Genomic DNA, 21,411 nt, shown 5'->3' on the forward strand with positions numbered 1-21,411 from the left:
GAACAGCTGGGGGGGGGGGGGGCTCGAAAGTCCGGACAGGAGGGGAAATCGCTTCACCCGGGTTGAGCAGCACCTGGGATTCTGCGTGGGAGCCAGGACAGCTCACCTTTGTTCTGCCAGCACCTCTTAACCTCAGTCTGGAGCCCCCCCGTCCTGGAGCCCCCGGCTGCCCCCCAACAGCTGTGCCACTGCCTCCACCCTTCCCCGCTATTCCAACTCTAGCTCCCCAGCTGTGACCCACACTGGGTGCAGAACCCTGACAGCTGGAGCATTAACCCAGGGGCCCCCGACTGCCTGAGGCCGGCTAGGACAGCCGGGGGCCGTGACGGGATGGACGGAAGCGGTTGTGCTGTAGCCCAACAGACGACAGCTTTGTCCAGCCTCCCCGCTGCTTCGAGCCGAACCGTCGTTTTCACATCCCTGCTCCACACACACACACACACACACACAGCTACAAAACCAACTTTATTAAAAATCTGAACCTGCATTAACAACAGCGAGAAAAATAACCTGTGGGCAGCAGGGCCGCTTGCGGCAGATAACACAGAGCAGGAAAGAAGACGGGCACAGCACCAAAAAGAAATACTTAAAATTAAACTGGGAATTACCCGCCGCGGCTATAACCTCCGGCAGCTCCGCGGCTTACAGGCAGTGCCAAGACCGACGAGCGCATTGCACAGCCCCCCCCCCCCCCCCCCCCCAGCCCAATTATTTTGCAGCTGCGCCTGGCACGCCAATGAACGACGAAAGCCGGCTGCTCCGCCATTACTTCATGGGGAACGAGCGGGATCGGGGCCCTGCGGGGAGCACTTTCCCCAGAGAAGCCACTCAAGGGCAGTTATTGCTCAGACAGTTGCATAGAGAAGGAGGAGCATCGCCCCACATTTGTGCTTAAGGCCTGTCACCCAGGCCGCGCCAGCCAGGCCCCCAGGCCACGCCAGCCAGGCCCACACGCTGCCCGTGACGGAGGAAGAGGCTGGGACAGAGTTTGCTCCGAGTTCAGAGCTAGAAGTGGTGGACGGGCTGGGCCATCCGCAGCCTACTTCACCTACGGCAGGCAAGCAGCCAGCCTTGCCCACTCCCGCCGGCACCACAGGCTCCAAAGGGTTCCTGAGCCCTGGGCACTTTGCCCGGCGCTCCTGTACGTAGCCAGTTCCACCCCGGCCTGGGCCCGTCCATTTTCGCTCTGGCTCACACCCAGACACTTTGCATAGTCACAAGCCCCGCACGGGGCCATTGTCACGAAACGAACCACATCAGCTGAGACAGGACAGCTCTGCCCGGCGGCTTCACACCTCGGCTGCTTTCTGCACCGGCTCAGTGCTAAGGCACAAATCAGCCTTTCGGGGTTCAGGGGGGATGTTGGGGGCCAGCTGGAGGGGACTTAAAGGGGCCTGATTTGCAAAAAAAAAGTCTGGGATTCTGACTCCTTTGAGGTGGAAGGTTGGACACCCCCCCCCCCAATCACTAGTTGCTTTGACCATTTAGCTCAGCCCTGGTTTAGCGGGTCTCTAGGCTCCACACAGCCAGATCTGGAGACAGTGGTGCTAATCCCCGTAGCCAGCCTCTCCCTCGGCTCCCTGCTCCTCAGGCCCGAGTTCCAGTGCAGTCAAGCACCTCTGGGCTCCCTGCCCCACGGAGCTCAGGCTCCCCCCTGCACGCTGGAAACGCGGGCAGTGCTCCAGCCCCCCGGCTCAGGGGACGGGACTCCTTCAGGGAGCAGCAAAGATGGAAGCAGCGCAGGCCGGTGGAGGGCCGGGGATGCGCCAGGCCACCCAGCCGCTTGTTGACAGGGTAGAGGGGACACGGACACCTCGCCGTGCACCGCATTAGCACGGGACTCCCTAGGCAGAGAAGCTGTAAGGGCCGGGCCTAGAACAGGGGCTTAGGGAGCCCCGCGACTGATGCTGACGGGGTAGACGGGGGCAGCCGCTCGGGCACTATGCAGTTAAAGGGGCTCTGGCTGTGGAGCACGGTGGACGTAAGTAAGTGAACCACAAACAAAGCAGGTGAGCAGGAAGCATTCAGACACACAAATCCTGAAGCCGGGTTTTCCCCATGTCCACAGGGAGATGCTCAAGGGTGCTGGGCCTAAGAGGCCGCTCGGAGGCCTCTGGTCTCTTTGGTGTTAGGAAGCCGTTCCTGCCCGCCCCACCCCCCCCAACCCATTACCGATGGGGGGGAGCTGGCAGCATTTCCTAGCAGGGGAACAGGAAGTCAGCTGCCCGGCACGCACCTGTCAGCTGCAGGTCCAAAGTTCTCCTCTTGTGCAAACAAACCCAGCTCCCAGTGGGAGGAGGAAGAGATCAAGTTGCTGTGCCCACAGGCAGCCCTCTTCCCACCCACCCCCACGCCAGCCTGTGCCTGCAAACCGGCTAACGCCCCGGCTCTCAGAGCAGCCAGGCGCAGCCCGCCGACAGCCAGCAGGGGGCAGCAGTCCAGGAGCTCTGGAAAGTGGGGTTATTTTTTCTGCTGGGGGCAGGATGCCCAGAGAAAAGGGGCTGGGCTCAGCTCAGCACCCGAAGGAGGGGACCCCTGCGCCCCAGGAAAGCCACCCTGCTACGGGCAGCGGGCCGAGCGCTCTTGTAAGCACTGGGCGTGGCAGCTGCTCTTCTGCCATCACCGGGGGGCTGCCCCCCTCCCGCGCAGCTGAGCCCCAGGGGAGCAGGAGAACGAAATTGTCTCTGGGGCTGGACAAGGCCCAGAGCGCTGCCAGCAGGAGGAGACGGGGGCCATTCACCAGTACGACAGTACCAGTGCCCTACAGACACAGGCCTGTGCAGAACCCTCCAGCCCCACAGAGCCCCTGCCCGTGTTCAGGATGGCCGGGGGGCAGGGGGAGGGGCTTTCCCAGTCCAACAGACAAGCAGCCCCTATTCCTCTCTGGCCCCACAGGGCTGGGGGAAGCTCCGCTGGCAGGTTGCAAAGCGACGTGTGGATTCCCCAGAAGGGAAGTGCCCCCAGAACACCTCTTCCCTGCCCCACACATCCTTCGGCTGCGGAAAGCCGGGAAGGGGACAAGTGCCGTGCAGCCGGGAGAGGGACCCGGTCTGGTGCCAGCTGAGGGCAAAGCACTGCCAGGTCAGATGGGTGGAGTTCAATCCCGACTGCCCGTGTCACTGGCTCCAGCAGGAGGCGCTGGTGCACTCGCACAGACAGACTGGGCTTTACACACACACACGTGCGCTCACGGGGGCACTCGGAGAGCAGCGATTGTACCCCACGCCGGCAGGGCGCTGCCGCAGCTCCACCGCACGGCTCCCTCACTCGAAGCCCAGGTGGTTCCGGGACACGGAGAAGTCTGCGCGACCCTCCCCTTCAAAGGAGTCGTCTTCGTCTTCCTCAAAGAGCTGGTCCTCCACAAACGACCCCCCCAGGCTGTACTCCTGCTCGTGGACGGAGACCTCGTTCGGGGTGAGGTGGGAGGCGCCGCCCACAAAGTCGGCAAACCTGGAAATTAACGAGGATGGGGAGCAATTAACTTCCACTGTGGGAAGACGGGATACTGGGCTAGCGGGACCATTGGCCTGACCCAGTGTGGCCATTATGTCCCTTAAAGGTCCCAGACAGCATTAAGCCTCAACCCCCACAGGGGAAATATTAACCCCATGGGGAAACTGAGGCACGGTGTGGGGAGGGGCGATCAGCCTGAGGTCACACAGAGCTGGGACTAGAACTGGCGAGTCCTGCCTTGCTGTCCCAACCCCACTAGGGTCGCTTAGGCACGAGGCCAGGCCAGCGTAAGGAGCCAACCACCCCGCCTCAGGGCTGATGAAAGGCTCAGCTGCTCCGGGCCCTGCTAACACGCCTGAACGATGCCAGCCGGTGATAGCACAGTCAGGATGTAGCCCGAGTTTTTACAGCCCTGGCAGGTACGGAGCTTCGCCGCAGGCTGCCCTGCTGGAAGAGTACAGATTGCCACAGCGAGAGCGCAGCCAGCCCTGCCCCACGGCCACGCCAGGCACTCCCCTGGACGTGTGCAGAGCCGTGTCCCACCAGCAGGGGGCGCCGTAAGGGGGCTGCCGCGCCCCCGGGGCGTTTTACCTCTTCGGAGACTGGATGCGGGAAACCACAGTCCAGGCGGAGAACTCTGGGCTGCTACAGTATCCGCGCAGCTCTTCCAGGGCCCTGCGCGTCTCCACCTCCCCCTGGAGCCGGTACTCCTCCTCGGTCAGCAGGCGAGGGGGGCTCGGCTTCGCTGTGGCTTTCTGCACCTTCCTGCCAGCAGAGCAGCGGCATTAGCAGCAGTTCCCCGCCTCGAGGCACCGCCCAGACCTACGGAGAACTGCTGGAGCTTCTACCGGGTCCAGCCCTGAGCAGCCAGGAGCCGAATGCAGAAGTTACCGGCTGGGCTACAGGCGCCGAATGGATCCACACAGCTATCTGCCCACCTGTTTAACTCTGCCGAGCCCAGTTCGGGAGCCGGCTTCCCCACCAGCACCAGAGGAGGAGAGCTGGTCACCGCTCCCACAAGAGAGGTGACCCCATCCTGCCCCAGAATACAGAGACACCCCCAGACAGCAGCGAGGACACGGGAAAATTCAGTTCTTAAAGACCAGCCTCCATCACCAAGCAGGTGTTGGCGCCACACAGTGGCCAGGTTGGGTATGACCCCATAAAGCAGGGGGCGGCAACCTTTCAGAAGTGGGGTGCCAAGTCTTCATTTATTCACTGTAAGTGAAGGTTTCGCGTGCCAGTCATACGTTAACGTTTTTAGAAGGTCTCTCTCTCTAAGTCTATAATATAGAACTAAACCATTGTTGTCTGTAAAGTAAATAAGGTTTTTAAAATGTTTAAGAAGCTTCATTTAAAATTAAATTAAAATGCAGAGCCCCGCACACCGGTGGCCAGGACCTGGGCAGTGTGAGTGCCACTGAAAATCAGCTCGCGTGCCGCCTTTGGCATGCGTGCTATAGGTTGCCTACCCCTGCCATAAAGTCTTACCCTGCTCCCCACCCTTGGGAGCAGAGCCAGGCCCACCCTGGGCCAGGGCCAGCTCCAGGCACCAGCGAAGGAAGCAGGTGCTTGGCGCGGCCAATACAAAGGGGCGGCACGCCGTCCGGTATCAGGGCGGCACCTCCGGGTCTTCGGCGGGAATTCAGCGGCGGGTCCCTCAGTCCCTCTCTTCCTCTTTGAGCTGCCACCGAAGAGGAAGAGAGAGAGCGAAGGACCCGCTGCCGAATTGCTGCCGATTATGAAGCGGCGCAATTGAGCTACCGCCAAAGTGCTGCCAATCAGCTTTTTTTTTTTTCGCCGCTTGGGGCAGTGGCAAAGCTGGAGCCGGCCCTGCGCCGGGCACCTCAGAAAACCCTGCCCTTGGCCAGAGACCCCTCCGGTAAAGGCGAACGATGAACGTCCAAACACAAGCGACTGGCCCCCGGGCTCAGGTTTCATGCCGCCGATCCCTCCCTCCCCACCCCCCGTGTCAGCCAAAACCAGGCCACGGCTCTGGCTTGGGAACTCCCTTCTTAGCCAAATGCACCCGGGGCCCTGCAGCCCCTACTGTCATTCAGCCACTCCGCGGCGCGCATGCTTTGCGCGGCCGTGCTGTTAACAGAGCCAGTCGGCTCCTTGGCCTGGGCCAGACTCCTTGTGCGTGAGCGTTCGTCGCCGCCTCCCCGCTCCGCCGGCAGTGGCCGACCTAGATCCCGTGGCCGGCGCACCCGGAGCCGTGGGATCACCTGTAAGTGGCATAGAGCCACTGGACGGGGTACTCCAGGTTCTTGGTGCAGACGGCAATGGCGATCAGCGCCAGGGCGATGGGCCGGATTTGGATGCCCAGGTACATGAGCAGCAGGCCCAGAAGCTGCAGGCTCCACGTCAGCAGGTTGATGTTACGTTCGTTCTCCAGCGGGCCGTAGCGGTAGCACACGGCGAAGCTGGCGAAGCCCACCAGCAGCATGTAGCCTGGGAGAGGGCGGAGAGAGCAGGCAAGAGGGAATTCAACGCAGGCCGCTACGAACAGGACGGACGCCCGGCACCTCCGCCTCCTTTTGGGCCCAGGGTCCCTCACAGACTCGTCGGCAAGTTCACGGCCAGGCCCCCTGTGAAATCAGCCAGGAATTCCACGCCTGCCCCGTAGGACGAGGACTGCACAGAACAGGCGGGCGGGAAGCATCCTGACCATTGGTGCGGCCCACGCAGCATGCACCACGTAACCGCTCCTTCCCCGTCCCTTGTGCCGCCGCCGGCACTGCTCCTACAGCCCCGGGTCCCTTCCTGGTCAAATGACTCTAAATCCTATTTGGACAGGGGCTGCTCGGCCCCCGCCCCCTCCTCCCACCCACCAGCCGGCAGCTGACCAACAGCCCCGTTTGTAGCCGCGTAGAAGGGAGACAGGCGTGGGAGTCCCAGCCTCTCCCACGCCCCCGTCACACAACCAGGCGAACCTGCCTTTGCATGAGGCGCCGAGATGCACTCACCCAGGAGATATTGCCAGTAGGACTTGCAGATCTCTTGTAAGTTTCTGAAGACCAGCTGGATGAGGTAGAGGGAGAAGGACCAGCCTCCCACTAGGATGAAGTAGATGGGACTTTTCTAGGGCAGATGGAAAGATGTGAGAACAAGACAGGTGCTTCCACGTGCCTGCTAGAGCCGAACTGCTGCTGTTGGACGTTCACCCCAGGGAAAGACTGTCTGCTAGACAGGTCCTACGTCAAGGGGCAGTGCAGCCTAGCGGGGCAGGTACCGGACCTGGGTTCTGTTCCCAGGTCTGCCACGTGACCTGGAGCAGGTCGCTCTGCTCCTCGGCCTCTCTTTCCCCTCCCAGCCCTTGCCTAGTTCAGCTGCAGACACTGCCTGTCGCTCACTGTGCAGCGGCATGGGGGCCCTGATCTCCGCTGGGTGCTACCCTACGTGAGCCAGACCATGTGGGTGTTCTTCGGATCCGTCCCCTCCACAAACAGCCAGCAGCTCTCCCGACCCCCAGACACCTCCACGCTGGGGTGGCACGTTTTTAGCACCAGCACAAGCCGCTGCATAGCTGCTACCAGCTGTGTGAGCTGCAGCCCAGCATGACGCTTTAACCACCGTCTACCTTGCTCAGAGCAGGGGTTAGACACCGGAACCACCCTACCCCAGTATTCCTGCCTCTGGCGCCTGGGCACTGAAAGGCTCTTTCGCGTTTCCCCCAGCACAGACCGGACCGGAGAGCCGCAGGGGACGGGAGTTCGTAACCACATTCCCAAGTTATAGCCCTTCGGCGTGGTCAGTTCCGGCTCCGTAGCGCCCGATTCCCAGACCGGAACCGCAGCCTCACCTTGGGCATCACCTTGGCCATCACGTAGATGAGGATCAGCAGCGAGGCCAGCATCCCGATGCTTATCCCAGCTGAGTAGTGGAAGAGCTGACTCCTGTGGAGATCACGCAGGGCGGGTGAGCTCGAGAGACGTCCGCCCGCACGGACGCAGCGCGAACAGAGCTTCAGGCCGACACACCCCGGACAGCAGGAAGCCAACGCGCCGGCCGCCTCGGGATCGTTAAAAGGGAGCTCAGGTGGCGTTCGCTGTGCCTTGGTAAGAGGGGCCTGCACAAAGCCAAGCTCCATGGAGCGACAGGCCTGAGCCAAGGGGAGCTACAGTGGTGGGAGATCTCCCTGATTTAACTGCTGGACACCAGGCCACAGCCTGCGAGCTGGTAGGCGGCCACCCAGCTGTGGATGTTAGCAGCCCTTGGTTTACATAGCTATTGAGGGACAGGGGCAAGGCTGGGGCGGGCACCGCTCCGAGATGCCCTGCTGCACCTGGGCACAGCAGCGCAAGTCAACAGCGGCACCCCTGAGGTCGCGTTTCCGCCGCGTGGCCCAGACCATTAACACAGAGATTGGGGCGGTCGAGCGCACAGGACGGCAGTGGTCTGGTCTTCCAGCACGGGGCGACTCACCTGCTCAGTAAATCCCCGGAGAAAAACAGAAGAAGGCCCAGGAAGGAAACCAGGCAGAGCTTGGGGTCAAACCCTAAAAGAGACAAGACGGTATCAGAGAAGCCCCCGAGCTGGTTACTTTGTGCTGATCCCACGTGACAACATGGCCCGGTCCCAGCAGTCCGTGGGGAGCGTCGGGGACATACCCAGCACGACGGACAGAGGCAGACCCCCGAGCTGGATATGCCTGGACGTGGGGCAAATGGATCCTGTCTCCGTATAAACGGCCCCAAGGCCCAGACGCTGCTATAAACCTGGGGAATCTCAGACAAGGAGTCTAACACGGCTTTGCTGTGGATGGCACCAAAGCGCCCTGGGGCTGGAGGAAACGGATGGATGCACCCCGCTTCTCTTCCAGAGGCGTATACAGCCCATGTTGGGGGAGTGCTTCTCTCCCCCCACCCAAGCAAAGAAGGAACCTTAGACCTCGGGCTAACATGTGCTGTAACGTCCTCTAACAGATACCTGGTACCGCCAGGAGCCCGTTCTAGGCCCGAAGCAGCTGGACCAAGCTCCCAGCAGAGTTGGGTACCACCACCTGTCCTCACCACCTTCTCCTCAGATCTCCTCCGTTTCCCCCCCATCAGCCCAAAGGGCAGTTTCAAGGCGCTCACCCCGAGACCCCCATGGGAGACTAGCTGGGTTCTTCTAAACGACATGGCATCCGGCAAAGCCCAGGCAAACCTAATCCCGCACTGCGGGATGGAGCAGGTGCCTCACATCCTGAGCTAAGCCACCGGAATTGCACCACCTTCCCCGAGCAGGCCCACGAAGCCCCAAGGGGGCAGCCCGAGCCCCAGTGTGGCTTACACCGGAGGAGGACGACGCTGTAGTTGGTGTTTGACTCCGGCAACTCTATTTTCAGGCAGGTTTTCTCGCTGTAGAGATCCACGGGGATGTAGGTGTCGTTCAGCTTCTCTTTGAAGAAGGAGAAGACGAAGTTCCACATGTTGAATTCCTCCAGCTCTCTCAGCTTCTCCTCGTTTTCCACCTGGGTGACACGGATCATCTTGTTGCTGACGACTCGGATCTGCAGACGGGAGAGGAGAGGAGAGGGACTCGCACACCCACGCTGCACCGACTAAGCCAGCGCGCGATGGAGACAAAACTAGATGGGGGATCAGAGCTCTGCAGCTAACGGCTAAATATTTATTGCTTGGCACTTTGTGAAGGGCTTCACATAAGTCAGCTCGCAGTCCAAGGGGCAGGTTCGTTCCCTTCCCTGATCTGCGCTCTCAGGACAACGAAATCACTGCTAATCTGGTGGGAGTGCCAGAAGAGGTGGTCTCGGAAACGCTATTAGAGATACATGGTAACATTTCCAAACTCACCAAAGTGACAATCAACAGTTCACTTAGATGAGTTTGGAAGTGTACCTACAGCTAGTTCACCAAAGCAGTTCGACCAGTGGCTCTCAACCTTTCCAGACGACTGTCCCCCTTTCAGGAGTGGGATCTGTCTTGTGCACCCCAAGTTTCACCTGACTTCAAAACGACTTGCTTACAAACTCGGACATAAAAAGACAAGTGTGACACAGCCACACTGTTGGTGAAAATGAGAAAGGAAGCAGTTTTTCACTATGTACTCCTCTACCCTGATAGAACGTTGTCCTCGGGAGCCAAAAAATCTTACCGCGTTATAGGTGAAACCGCGTTTATCGAACTGGCTTTGATCTGCTGGAGTGCGCAGCCCCCCACCTCCCCCGAGCGCTGCTTTACCGCGTTCTATCCGAATTCGGGTTATATCGGGGTAGAGGTGTAATTACAAAATCAATCAATTGGAATATAAGCATTGTACTGACATTTCAGCGCACGGTAAACAGAGCAGTATAATCACGTCATTGCACGTACGAAATGTTGGTTTGTACGGACTTTGCCAGTGCTTTTTAGGAGCCTGTCGTAAAAGGAGGCAAATCTCTAGCCCAGGTGCCGTACCCCTTGGAAGAGGTCTGCGTACCCCCAGGAGTACACGTACGCCTGGTTCAGAGCCACTGAGTTAGAAAAACCACTGGCCAAGGCGTCAAGCCAGTTTGTAGGTCCGTGCAAGGGCTCGGAGAAATACAGATGCTTCTCACTCTGCAGAGAAGACGTACATCACCGTTGCCAGTAACTGACTTCTCACATCCTGCATCTGGATGCCTACAATCACCTTCATGTCTAAGCTGCAGACTCTCTCAATGCCTCCTTTTCTCATCAGCAAGAAACCTGGCCGTGAGCATTTAGAAATGTGAGTTACGAGAAGAGCTGGTCTCAGTTAGAGACATTTTCAGGGGACTAGTTGAAGGATGAGGGAGGATTTCAAGGCACAGGCCCAGCAGCGAGAAAGTCTAGAGTGTTCCTACCTTTGCCGCTTGCTTCCTGCATGCACTTGCAAGTCACTTCCCCTCCCCTTGCCTCAGTTTCCCCATCTGTAACTGGGGGGTAATGCTCCCAGCCAGGGTCTGAACTGAAGCATTCTTGTTAAAATTGCTGAGTCTCTCAGACAGAAGGAGCTTAAGCGCTGATTGTACAAACTTCCCTCAGTGGGCTTGTTTTATTCATTCCCTGACCCGCTCGCCAGGCAGTTTCGCCTTTGATAGCTTTATGGAATAAATTACAAACCCATGGCTCTCTGATGCGATTCCTTCCCCCCACCTCCGGCCGGAAGAGGCGGATGTGAAGAACAGCGCCACGGATCTCAACAGACCAAGAAACCGGGACATGAAGTGTCCTGACAGACACTTGCACTTCTGCAAACGTCAGACGCAGCCTCGGGGCAGCCACTGTGAGAAACTAGGATAGCGTCTGCCCGCTGTGGCGGGGGAGATCAGGGTGACAAGAGGCATCAGGGGGAGGAACAGCCCTGCACTGATGTCTGACGAAGCCTCGGGTATGAACGCCAACGCTTTGAGAGCCCCCCCCATGCCAGCCGCCAACCAGCAGTTCCTCTCGTTTTCCCTACCCTGAGTCGTCCCCCGGGCTCCTTTGCCTGACAAGCAGCAGGGGGACACTACTCTGCACCTACGTCTGACACTGCTGGAAACAGGTGCCTTTGACAGCAGTGTCCCCTTTAGCCAGCGACTCGGCGAGCTTCCCCACCAGCGAACACTCGCCCGCAGCAGGCGTGCTCCCTGGTTTCCAGCTGACACCCAGAGAGCTTAAGTGACTTGCTCAAGGCCACACGAGTGAGCGGCAGGGCCGGGGGGAAGAGAACCTTGAACTCCTGACGCTCAGTCCGTTGTTCTAACCACTACACGACACTTCCTCCCAACGCTGGGAATAGAACCCAGGAGTCCTGCAACCAAGCCTGCTGGCTCTGACCACTACAATGCGTTCCTAGGACAACTGTGGTCGTCCTTTGGCCTTAACTGTGCTCCCACCTGCCTGTACAGCCCCTAGCACATTCTGGCTGCTAACCTCACATAAACCACAGGACGAGAAGGGCAAGGCACAAAGGCTAGGAACACAGGAGCACTCAGACACAGGGAGGGGTCCAAGCAAGAAATTTCTATCCTGGGGACCAGCCCTTACCTTGTTGCTACCGCGCACGTCCCAAGGAGAGGAGATAAAGAGACAAGGGGGTTTGGTCTAGGGTGACCAGACTGCAAGTGTAAAAAAATCGGGACAGGAGGTGGGGAGTAATAGGTGACTATATAAGAAAAAGTCCCAAATATCGGGACTGTCCCTATAAAATCGGGACATCTGGTCACCCTAGTTTGGTCTGAGAAGTTCTTTCGCTGGTTCAAGAAAACCCAACAAAGCCTATTTCATTCGGACTCCCGGCTTGAATGCAAATGATGGGGGCGGGGCGGCAGTGAGACGCAGACCTGGCTTTGCGGCAGCAGGCAAAGCGGGCGCCGGTTCCTACCTGCATCCGGGTCCAGATGTCGTGCCATTTCGGGGTCTCCGCGTTGGTGTAGCAGAACTGCTGCGGGGCCGTCCCATTGCGCACCCGCCCTTCTTCAAGTCGGATCACCGGCTGCTTGGCACCTTCATTAGACAGGGGAGAGGGACAAGAAAGGATTTAGTAACAAACCAGACCCGATGCATCTATTCCCATCTGTGTCTCGAAGCGAGCCCCACACAGGCTGCGAGACAAGTCTGTCCTGTGTCCAGCACCAAGACATGGGGGGAAAGTTCTTTCATTTTGTTTAAAAGAAACGTGTGTTTGTTTTGATAATCAATTCAATCAATTTCACGGGGCCCCTGCCCCAACTTTCGGTGCACCCTGACGAGGGAAGCTGGAGGTTTTGGCATTTATAACGGGTGGCCCCTGGGGAAGAGGTCTGAGATCAGGAGATGGGCACTTACGCTGGGTGTTTGGGCTCAAAGTTCCTGAGCTACAGTTTCCGGCTGCCTGCAGACTCAGGAAGCCATCCCAGCAGCACGTCACACTCAGCTCATGTTGCTACAGGTTTTCTTCACGCTCACCAGGGACAGACACAACCGTGGGTGGCTTGTTTTTAAGGGGAGACTTCGAACCTAGAGAACATTCCCGCAAGCAACAGGACTCACAGGACTCTGGCAGCGATTCGGTTTAAACCTTTCCCACCGAGACTAGGGATCAGGCACTCGGTCATACCACCAGCACCAAACAAGCTGTCCTGGGAAGGCCGAGGTCAAGGGAAACACCAGGCAGGGACTTCCTAAAACATGAGCTTGATTCTAAGCTCACTAGTTCAGCTCCATTGACTTCTATGCCATTTCTCCTGATTTACCCCAACCCGAAAGGAGGATCAGGGCCAATGCACATCCCACATAGACCTCATAAGAACAGCCATACTGGGCCAGATCCGTGGTCCACTTAGCCCTGTATCCTGCCTCCCAGTGGCCATCTGAACAGGGTTGGGATTTGGGAGTAGCCCCACATTTTCCCCCAGTAGCTCTGAGCCTGGTGTTCTTTGGCCCTCCACTTGGGTGGGAAGCAGTTCTGCGAGACGCAGCCCTGGGGGAATTTATTCAGCAACCACAGCGGTGAGAAATTCACAGAGTTTAAGGTCAGAAGGGACCAATGGGGCATCTCTTGCCTAACACAAGCCCTACCCTCCCCATATTAGCTCCTGCTTCAGGTCCAATGTCTGCGGCTGAAGGAGAATGTGGGGGGGGAGGGGAGGAATCCCCCACTTACGCCAGTACTGAGTCCTATAACTTGTGAGGTGAACCAAGGGCCATTTTCACTCAGCTGGGGGAAGGAAACACTCATCAACTTCAGCTTTGCTCCTGGATCAAGGCCAGATGGAGCTTTACAGTCAACTACAGGCTTAGACCATGCCTCAGTTTACCTTCTCTGTCATAATACAGCACCACTATAGGCAGAGGATGGCGGTAGAAAGGGGAAGCCTGCTGGAGTTCTGATCAGCTAAGAGGGCGGCCATTATTTTGGTCACTATTCGTAGCTTTGGTCACTTTAAAGATATTCCATTGAACTCCTCCTGTTTTATAACCGGCTCGGCATCTGTAAGCGCCTTTGCAAGGAGAGTCTCCTCTCCTCTAGCCGTCTTAGGAGAAAGCCTGGGGTTTGGCTTTTATCGATGCATGCATGTGTTGTGGAGAGGCTCCCGAGAGTCTATTCTCAACAGGCGCACGTATCTCCCACGGAGATGGCTCAGGCATATAGATTCACTGCAGAGAGTGGGTGTTTGAGTAATGCTGTGTGACTTTAAACTATTTACCAACGTGCTCAAGTTCATGGAAAAGTGTTATTCCCCATGAGGGGAGACATTAGACGGAGTAAAAAAGAAACATTAAGCTACCTCCAACTTCAGCAGGGAAAGAACGTGACTTACATTAAAAATCGCTGTGCTACAGTCGCTAAGTTGTGTGACCAGACAGCGCGTGCTGCTCACAAGGATTAGTGGGGATTTGTTAACCCTTTGTGCTAGGTATAGCTCTGTTCACACCGAACAAGGCACCTTTTACACAGCCCAATTTTTAGCAGAGGAACAGTACGCGCCTAGCCGGACGACAGTCACGATAGTACATTCTTAGGGGTTAATAACAATACCCCGCTCGTCTAGAATACTTTTCATCCATAGATCTCAAAGCACTTTACAAAAGAGGCAAGTCTCACCCCCCTTTGGGGAAACTGAGGCACGGAGCATGCGGCTCTTCAGAAGTTAATACGTGGCTCCTTGTATAGGTGCCGACTCTGGGGCTGGAGCTACAGACACCAACTTTCCAATGTGCCGGGGGCGCGGGGGTGCTCCCTGCTCAACTCCTGGCCCTGCCCCCACTCCACCCCTTCCCGCCCCCTCCCCGGAGCCTGCTGTGCCCTCGCTCCTCTCCCCCGGAGCCTCCTGCACCCCACGGAACAGCTGATTGGGAGGTGCAGGCGCTGATCGGTGGGGCTGCCGGTGGGCGGGAGGCGCTGGGAGCTGGAGCAGGGGGGCTGCAGCCTTTTTACTGTGGCTCTTCGGCAATGTCCATTGGTAAATTCTGGCTCCTTCCTTGGCCTAGGCCCTTCTCCACCAAGGCAGACAGACTGGCGAGCCTGCTAACCCCAGGACAGAACTCAGTGCCATTCAATCCACTCTCTGGTCCCCAGGGAAACTGACAGTCACACGAATGAAAACACACACTCCCACAGAAGCTAACAGCACCTTCGGCACGTCTTCAGGCACTGAGAGGTGCAAACGTAGCCATGAAGTGAGATTCTCACAAGAAGGAATCGGCACTCTGGTTATAACTCACAGTTCAAAGAGCGCAGCCCAGAAGCAGAGATTTCAATGCACAAATTAACATGCTTTTGAGCTACTCCCCGCCCCCCCCCCACTGTCCCAAACTTGGGACTTTTCTGGAGTCTTCTAAACAGATCATAGAATCATAGACTATCAGGGTTGGAAGGGACCTCAGGAGGTATCTAGTCCAACCCCCTGCTTAAAGCAGGACCAATCCCCAACTAAATCATCCCAGCCAGGGCTTTGTCAAGCTGGGCCTTAAAAATCTCTAAGGAAGGAGATTCCACCACCTCCCTAGGTAACCCATTCCAGTGCTTCACCACCCTCCTAGTGAAATAGTGTTTCCTGATATCCAACCTAAACCTCCCCCCTGCAATTTGAGACCATTACTCCTTGTTCTGTCATCTGGTACTACTGAGAACAGTCTAGATCCATCCTCTTTGGAACCCCCTTCAGGTAGTTAAAGGCTGCTCTCAAATCCCCCCTCATTCTTCTCTTCTGAAGACTAAACAACCCCAGTTCCCTCAGCCTCTCCTCATAAGTCATGTGCTCCAGCCCCTGATCATTTTTGTTGCCCTCCACTGGACTCTTTCCAATTTTTCCATATCCTTCTTGTAGTGTGGGGCGCAAAACTGGACACAGTACTCCAGATGAGGCCTCACCAATGTCGAATAAAGGGGAACGATCATGTTCCTCGATCTGCTGGCAATGCCCCTACTTCTACAGCCCAAAATGCTGTTAGCCTTCTTGGCAACAAGAGCACACTGTTGACTCATATCCAGCTTCTTGTCCACTGTGACCGCTAGGTCCTTTTCTGCAGAACTGCTACCTAGCCACTCGGTCCCTAGTCTGTAGCAGTGCATGGGATTCTTCCGTCCTAAGTGCAGGACTCTGCACTTGTCCTTGTTAAACCTCATCATGTTTTTTTTGGCCCAATCCTCTAATTTGTCTAAGTCCCTCTGTATGATCAAAAGACTTGGCTTGTTTTCCTGTTGCTTCGGCTTCCTCCCTGAAATGCTGGCTTGTCCTTTATGCTAAGCCAGGGGTTCTCAGACTTTTGTACTGGTGACCCCCCCTTTCACATAGCAAGCCACTGAGTGTGACCCCCCCGCCCATACATTAAAAACACATTTAACGCTATTATAAATGTTGGAGGCAAAGCGGGGCTTGGGATGGAGGCTGGCAGCTTGGGACCCCTCAGGGGTCCCAACCCCCAGTTTGAGAACCCCTGTGCTAAGCCATACAGGAAATTCCTACGTCCGGTGTAGGAAGCACAAACAGAAAAACATCCTCCTCCCCAAGTAGTTTTGCCACCTCTGACACTTCCATGAGGCGGGTGCCTCAAGGGCCTAAGACTGAGGCCCCATTTTATAGCTGCCGAACTGAGGCATAGAAAGATCAAGTGACTTAAGAGGAAGTCTGGGGCAGAGCCGGGAACTGAACCCACGTGCCAGCTCAGTGCCTCACTCACCAGCCCATGTTTCTTCCAATCTCTGCCCACCCCGCGCAGAGAAGAATCAATCAGTTCGTATGGAGAGGGGACGTAGCCAGCTAGACAGGATTATCGGATACTTGCATAATGGTGGCATCCCAAGGGGACCTGGTCGGGATTATGGTTTGATTGCACCCATGTGGGGAGGCCTCCTGTCTCCTCACCAGTGCCAACATGCCCCCCATCCTCTGCCAACATCCTCTTCTACCCTGCGTCATTCCCATCCCCTGAGTCCCTGCAATGAGGAGCTCACAAGATTCACTTGGAATCGAGGCATTTGAAAAGGTGCATCATAAGACACTTCAGGCGATTCCCCAGACTGTGCTGTGATCCTGCCTGCACCCCACCCAGCCCCAGGCCCCCTCCCAGCACCCTCGTGCCCTGTCTCAACCCCCAACCCTACACCGCCTGCCCTGCCAACCTTCCACCCCAACGCCCTGGGGGTTCAGTCTCACTGATTTGGGTCCACCGCCCATAAATCTCTTCCCCCCCCCCAAGTCACTGCTTGTGAGCCCCAAAGAACAGCCTGGGGGGGAGGGGGGGACAGCGAGTGCTAGGATTTGGGGAGGGGGGCGCGAAGATGGCAATTTAACACAGCAGCAGGCAGTGCTGATGAGATTACAAGGAGCCCCCAGGGTGGGTGACAGAAGGGGGCAGGGTAATGGGGATTTACCTGCCGCTGCCCTGCACAGGGGCAGCCAGTGGAGTGTGTGTGTGTGTGTGTGGGGGGGGGTGTCAGACAAATCACAGTTCCCCATGGGCCTATAATCAGCACCCTCCATGCTGGCCAACACCCCACTCCGGGGCCCTCACGAAAGGCCCCCCCCCGCTCCACTCCCAGCTCCCCAGTACGTGCCACTCCCACACCCTGACTCTGGGCCTCCCCCTGGGTTCCCATCCATCCCCCCAGTACCAGCCTCACCTCCCTTCCTCGCACTCCAAGTCCCAGCCCCCGCCTGACTCCCAGCCCCCCAGTGCCTGCCCCCCCCACACCCCCAGATCCCTGCCCCTCATCTCTGCCCCACCCCAGTACCTGCCCCCGCCTGACTCCCAGCCCCCCAGTGCCTGCCCCCCCCACACCCCCAGATCCCTGCCCCTCATCTCTGCCCCACCCCAGTGCCTGCCCCCGCCTGACTCCCAGCCCCCCAGATCCCTGCCCCCCCACACCCCCAGATCCCTGCCCCTCATCTCTGCCCCACCCCAGTACCTGCCCCCGCCTGACTCCCAGCCCCCCAGTGCCTGCCCCCCCACACCCCCAGATCCCTGCCCCTCATCTCTGCCCCACCCCAGTGCCTGCCCCCGCCTGACTCCCAGCCCCCCAGATCCCTGCCCCCCCACACCCCCAGATCCCTGCCCCTCATCTCTGCCCCACCCCAGTACCTGCCCCCGCCTGACTCCCAGCCCCCCAGTGCCTGCCCCCCCACACCCCCAGATCCCTGCCCCTCATCTCTGCCCCACCCCAGTGCCTGCCCCCGCCTGACTCCCAGCCCCCCAGATCCCTGCCCCCCCACACCTCCAGATCCCTGCCTCCCCACACCTCCAGATCCCTGCCCCTCATCTCTGCCCCACCCCAGTGCCTGCCCCCGCCTGACTCCCAGCCCCCCAGATCCCTGCCTCCCTTCCCTTCCCCTCCCCACGCTCCAAGTCCCGGCCCCCCAGTGCCTGCCTCCAACCAGCTCCCAGCCCCCCAGTACCAGCCTCACGCTCCAAGTCCCAGCCCCCGCCTGACTCCCAGCCCCTCATCCCTGCCCCACCCCAGTACCTGCCCCCAACCGGTTCCCAACCCCCCAGTACCTTCTGCGCCTGCGCCCCCCACCAGCAGCAGCAGCACCAGGGTCCCCAGGAGCCGCCGCCGCCCCGGGGCTGGTTTCATCCCTCCCGCCATGGCCGCGCCGCGCACTTCCGCCCGCGCCGTCATCAGCCCTCCCTAGCAACCAGGGGGCGGGCGGGCCGCGGGCCTATGGGCGCCCGGCTCTAGAGTGACGTAAATTCCAGCGCCCTAGCAACCGCGCTGGCCGACAGCCCTCCTCAGCCTATCAGGGAGCGGTGCAGGTCTCGGCCACGCCTAGCTCCCGCCTAGCTCTAGTCACTCTGACTGACAAGCTAGACAGCCTATCATAGGACCGCTCAACCCCATAGTAACCCTTAGATCGGCCCTCGGCAACCGACCAGCCCCATGGTAACTCTTAGACTCTCCCCCTAGCAACTACAGTGACTGACAGCTTCCTCAGCATATCAGAATTCAATACAGCCCACACACTAGCAACCGGGATGATTGACAGGCCTCTCCACCTATCACGAGACCTCTTTGCCCCATAGCAACGTTTGACTCATGGCTGTACCAACCAATGGTAGGGTCCCTCGGGGGGTGGGGGCTGGGTAGTTATTGTAGGGTCCCTCGTGAGGGCTGGGTTGTTATTGTAGGGCCCTTTGTGGGGGGAGGGGCTGGGTAGTTGTTGTAGGGTCCCTTGTGGGGAGAGGGGCTGGGTTGTTATTGTAGGGCCCTTTGTGGGGGGAGGGGTGGGTTGTTATTGTAGGGTCCCTCGTGAGGGGAGGGGCTGGGTAGTTATTGTAGGGTCCCTCGTGAGGGATGGGTTGTTATTGTAGGGTCCCTCGTGAGGGCTGGGTTGTTATTGTAGGGCCCTTTGTGGGCGGAGGGGTGGGTTATTGTAGGTCCCTCGTGAGGGGAGGGGCTGGGTTGTTATTGTAGGGGCTCTTGTATCAACCATCTCTGACCACAACGCCCCCTTTTCCAAGTCCTTCCTGTGCTTCACTGCACTGGGGGCAAGCGACTCTTCCCGCCCCCCGCCCAGAGCCCTGCCCCTCCCTGTCCACCCTGCTCTGCCAGCGGCCCCAGCCTTGTCCACCTGCCCGCTGCTCACACAACCCTCCCCGTGCAATCTCCCAGGCTGCCCCAGGGGCACGGAGTGCCCGCCTTGAAACCGCCCCTCTGCGCCGCTACAAGCCCCCCCGGGCTGTGACGCCTGCCAGAAATCAGCCAGCCGGTGCTGGCACAAGTGGGCTCTTCCTCCGTCTCTTTGTGAGTCGATATATATAGCATGACAATTGCAGCTATTAATATAGCCATCGCATCCGATTGAATGCCCCCCTTCCTCCATGTGCCCCGCACAGCCCACCTGGCTCCGGCAACCCCCGACCCGGCAAGCCCACGCCTGCCTAGCTCCCTGCATGGGAGTACACGTGTCAGTAGGATCAGGGCCTAAGCTAATCAGCACAGGAACCGTGGACAGGACACCTGAGTTCTATTCCTGTGAGCTTGGGCAGGTCCTTTCCCCGCTCTGTGCCTCAGTTTCCCCCTTTTTCCTGGTCTCTTAATGTCTGTCTTCCTCTGTGCTCAGACAGTGCCTAACCTACTAGGGCTCTGTCCCTGATTGAGGCCTCTGGACACTGCAGACGGCTGCCAAATAATAAAGAAATCAGCCCAGTAGATCAAAGCGGGGGCCAACTTGTCCCCAGTCCCGCTCCCTTTTGCTCCGGCTCACGGTTCTCTCCTGGCCTTTAACGGAGTCCCAGAGGCCAGGAGCGTCTCTGACAATATCCCCAGCTCGCCACGCTGCGTGTGGGTGGGCGGATGTGACGCTTTAAATGAGCTGAACAGAGAGCCTCCGGCTGCATTCGCCCCCACTGAGGTCATCGGACTTAGACCGAAGGGGTGGGCTGGGCTTAGGCCCCTTCAGTGCAGCAAAGGGGGCCCCTGAAAAGCAGCGAGGAAGCCGGTGTCTCTATACCCCCAAAGCGGGGCAGCCGGCTAGATTTCCGGCATGAGCTGCGAAGTCCCCTGCGTCCAGGGGGCTCCTGCTTTCTGCAAAAGGGACTTTCAAAAAGGAAAGTTAATCTGGGTTCCGAAGGATCATTTCTAGCACAGCAGCGACTCAGTTTCAATGGGGAAATACAGATGATTTGGGCTAAAATACAGAACCTGACTCACTGGATTTCATGGCTTTTCCAGTTTTCTGGCTGTGGGAGCTTTTGTTCTGCTCTCAGCCCGGCGGTATCTCAAGCCAGGTTCTGATTAGACACAGCTGCTGGGTAGAACAAGGTGCAACAGTGTGCCCCAAACTAAGAGAAGGGGGAGCAGTGGAACCCGGGGCTGCAGGATGGCAACTGATGGAGGCAGGCACCCCGGTGGAGAAATGCAGGGTGGGGATTTTAGTCCGGGGGGCTATCAGGCCTAGTGGTTAGATAGCATCAGGCAGGCTGCTGGGGTGGACCGATGATTTGACAAATCCTGAATTTCCCCATCCCCAAATCTCATTCCAATTGTAGTGAATGAATTAAAGTCCCAGCTGGTTTCACAGTCCCCTGTTATGGTCATAACGGGGTGACCCCACGCCATCCGCCGGAGGTGACAGAGTCGAACCGACTGGCTGACGCGCCGGGGTTCGGGCCAGCCCATGCCAGGGGCCGTGCCCTCCTGCTGTGCCCTGCCTCCCTGCCCGATGGGCTCGTGACGAGCCAGGGCTTGGAAAAACACAGGGCCCGCCAGCAAACGGCAGCCGGCACGGCCATGAATCATCCTGTCCCTGCAGCCTCCCCCAGCCCGTGCTGCTGCAGGCAGTGTCAATCCGGGGCTGCCGTCGTGAAGCCCAGTGCCGCCTGGCATGGGGCCCTCGGGTTTGTGACCCGCCGTAACAAGGGCCGGGCAGTGCTGAATTTTTGCCAGGCGTGGCTGTTCAAAGCCCCCACACCTGTGCTCGAAGCCACTCGCTGCATCAGTTATGGATTGAAACCAGGGCCAGCTCTAACTTCTTTGCCGCCCCAGGCAAAAAAAAAAGAGCTCCGCCCCACCGTAACACCGCCCCCGAATGCCGCACCGCTGAACCCCCCGCCCCCACCCGAGCGCACCACCCCCCAAGCTCCCCCCCCAGTGCCGCGCTGCCCCCCCCAAACCCCGAGCGCCGCACCGCGCCAACCCCCCTCAGCACCGCGCCGCCGAAGCCCCTGCCCCCCCATGCCGCACCGCTGAAACAAAAACAAACAAAAAACCCTGAGCGCCCCCGCCACCCCAAGATTGGCCGCCCCTTCCAAGATGCCGCCCCAAGCACATGCTTGGTCGGCTGGTGCCTGGAGCCGGCCCTGATTGAAGCCCCAGCACTTCTTTCACTGGTGCAATTCACAACCCTTTTCCCTGCCTGCAATTTAACCCCAGGGGCTTTTCGCGGAGGGTAATTCCCCTAGATAAAGGTGGGTGGGGAGGATCACACGTCTCTCCCTCCCACTCTCTGCTCCGTTTGCCGCTACAGTCTGGGCTCCGTGCTCTGTTACTCAGCGTCCCCTGCCAGGGGAGGAGGGCTGAGCAGGGGCTGTGGGGGTTTGAAATTAG

The 21,411-nt window shown here is 58.6% G+C and overlaps 1 protein-coding gene across 2 annotated transcripts; it reads right to left on the reverse strand.

Annotated features, from left to right (window-relative positions):
* Positions 1-3,259: 3,259 nt before the first annotated feature.
* NEMP1 (nuclear envelope integral membrane protein 1) lies at positions 3,260-17,985 on the reverse strand. Of its 2 annotated transcripts, XM_054012756.1 has the most exons (9): positions 17,862-17,985; positions 11,767-11,888; positions 8,731-8,950; positions 7,882-7,954; positions 7,259-7,352; positions 6,423-6,537; positions 5,682-5,907; positions 4,045-4,218; positions 3,260-3,450 (listed from the first exon to the last, which is right to left on the reverse strand). In XM_054012756.1, the coding sequence occupies exons 1-9, from the start codon at positions 17,983-17,985 to the stop codon at positions 3,264-3,266; spliced, it is 1,335 nt and encodes a 444-aa protein (XP_053868731.1). In that variant the 3' UTR covers positions 3,260-3,263. The 2 variants fall into 2 exon arrangements, with proteins under 2 accessions (XP_053868731.1, XP_053868732.1); XM_054012757.1 differs by lacking the exon at positions 4,045-4,218.
* Between the last annotated feature and the right edge of the window lie 3,426 nt (positions 17,986-21,411).

Source organism: Malaclemys terrapin, chromosome 23, assembly GCF_027887155.1.
Source record: "Malaclemys terrapin pileata isolate rMalTer1 chromosome 23, rMalTer1.hap1, whole genome shotgun sequence".
NCBI classification, from domain to species: Eukaryota; Metazoa; Chordata; order Testudines; family Emydidae; genus Malaclemys; species Malaclemys terrapin.

Excerpts from the sequence above, each read along its gene's own strand:
- NEMP1 (XM_054012756.1), bottom strand. The coding sequence starts at position 17,985 with ATGACGGCGCGGGCGGAAGTGCGCGGCGCGGCCATGGCGGGAGGGATG. Across the intron at positions 8,951-11,766 it reads ACATCTGGACCCGGATGCAG|ATCCGAGTCGTCAGCAACAA; the intron begins GTAGGAACCGGC and ends TCCCGTCTGCAG. Across the intron at positions 7,353-7,881 it reads TCCGGGGATTTACTGAGCAG|GAGTCAGCTCTTCCACTACT; the intron begins GTGAGTCGCCCC and ends TGATCTCCACAG.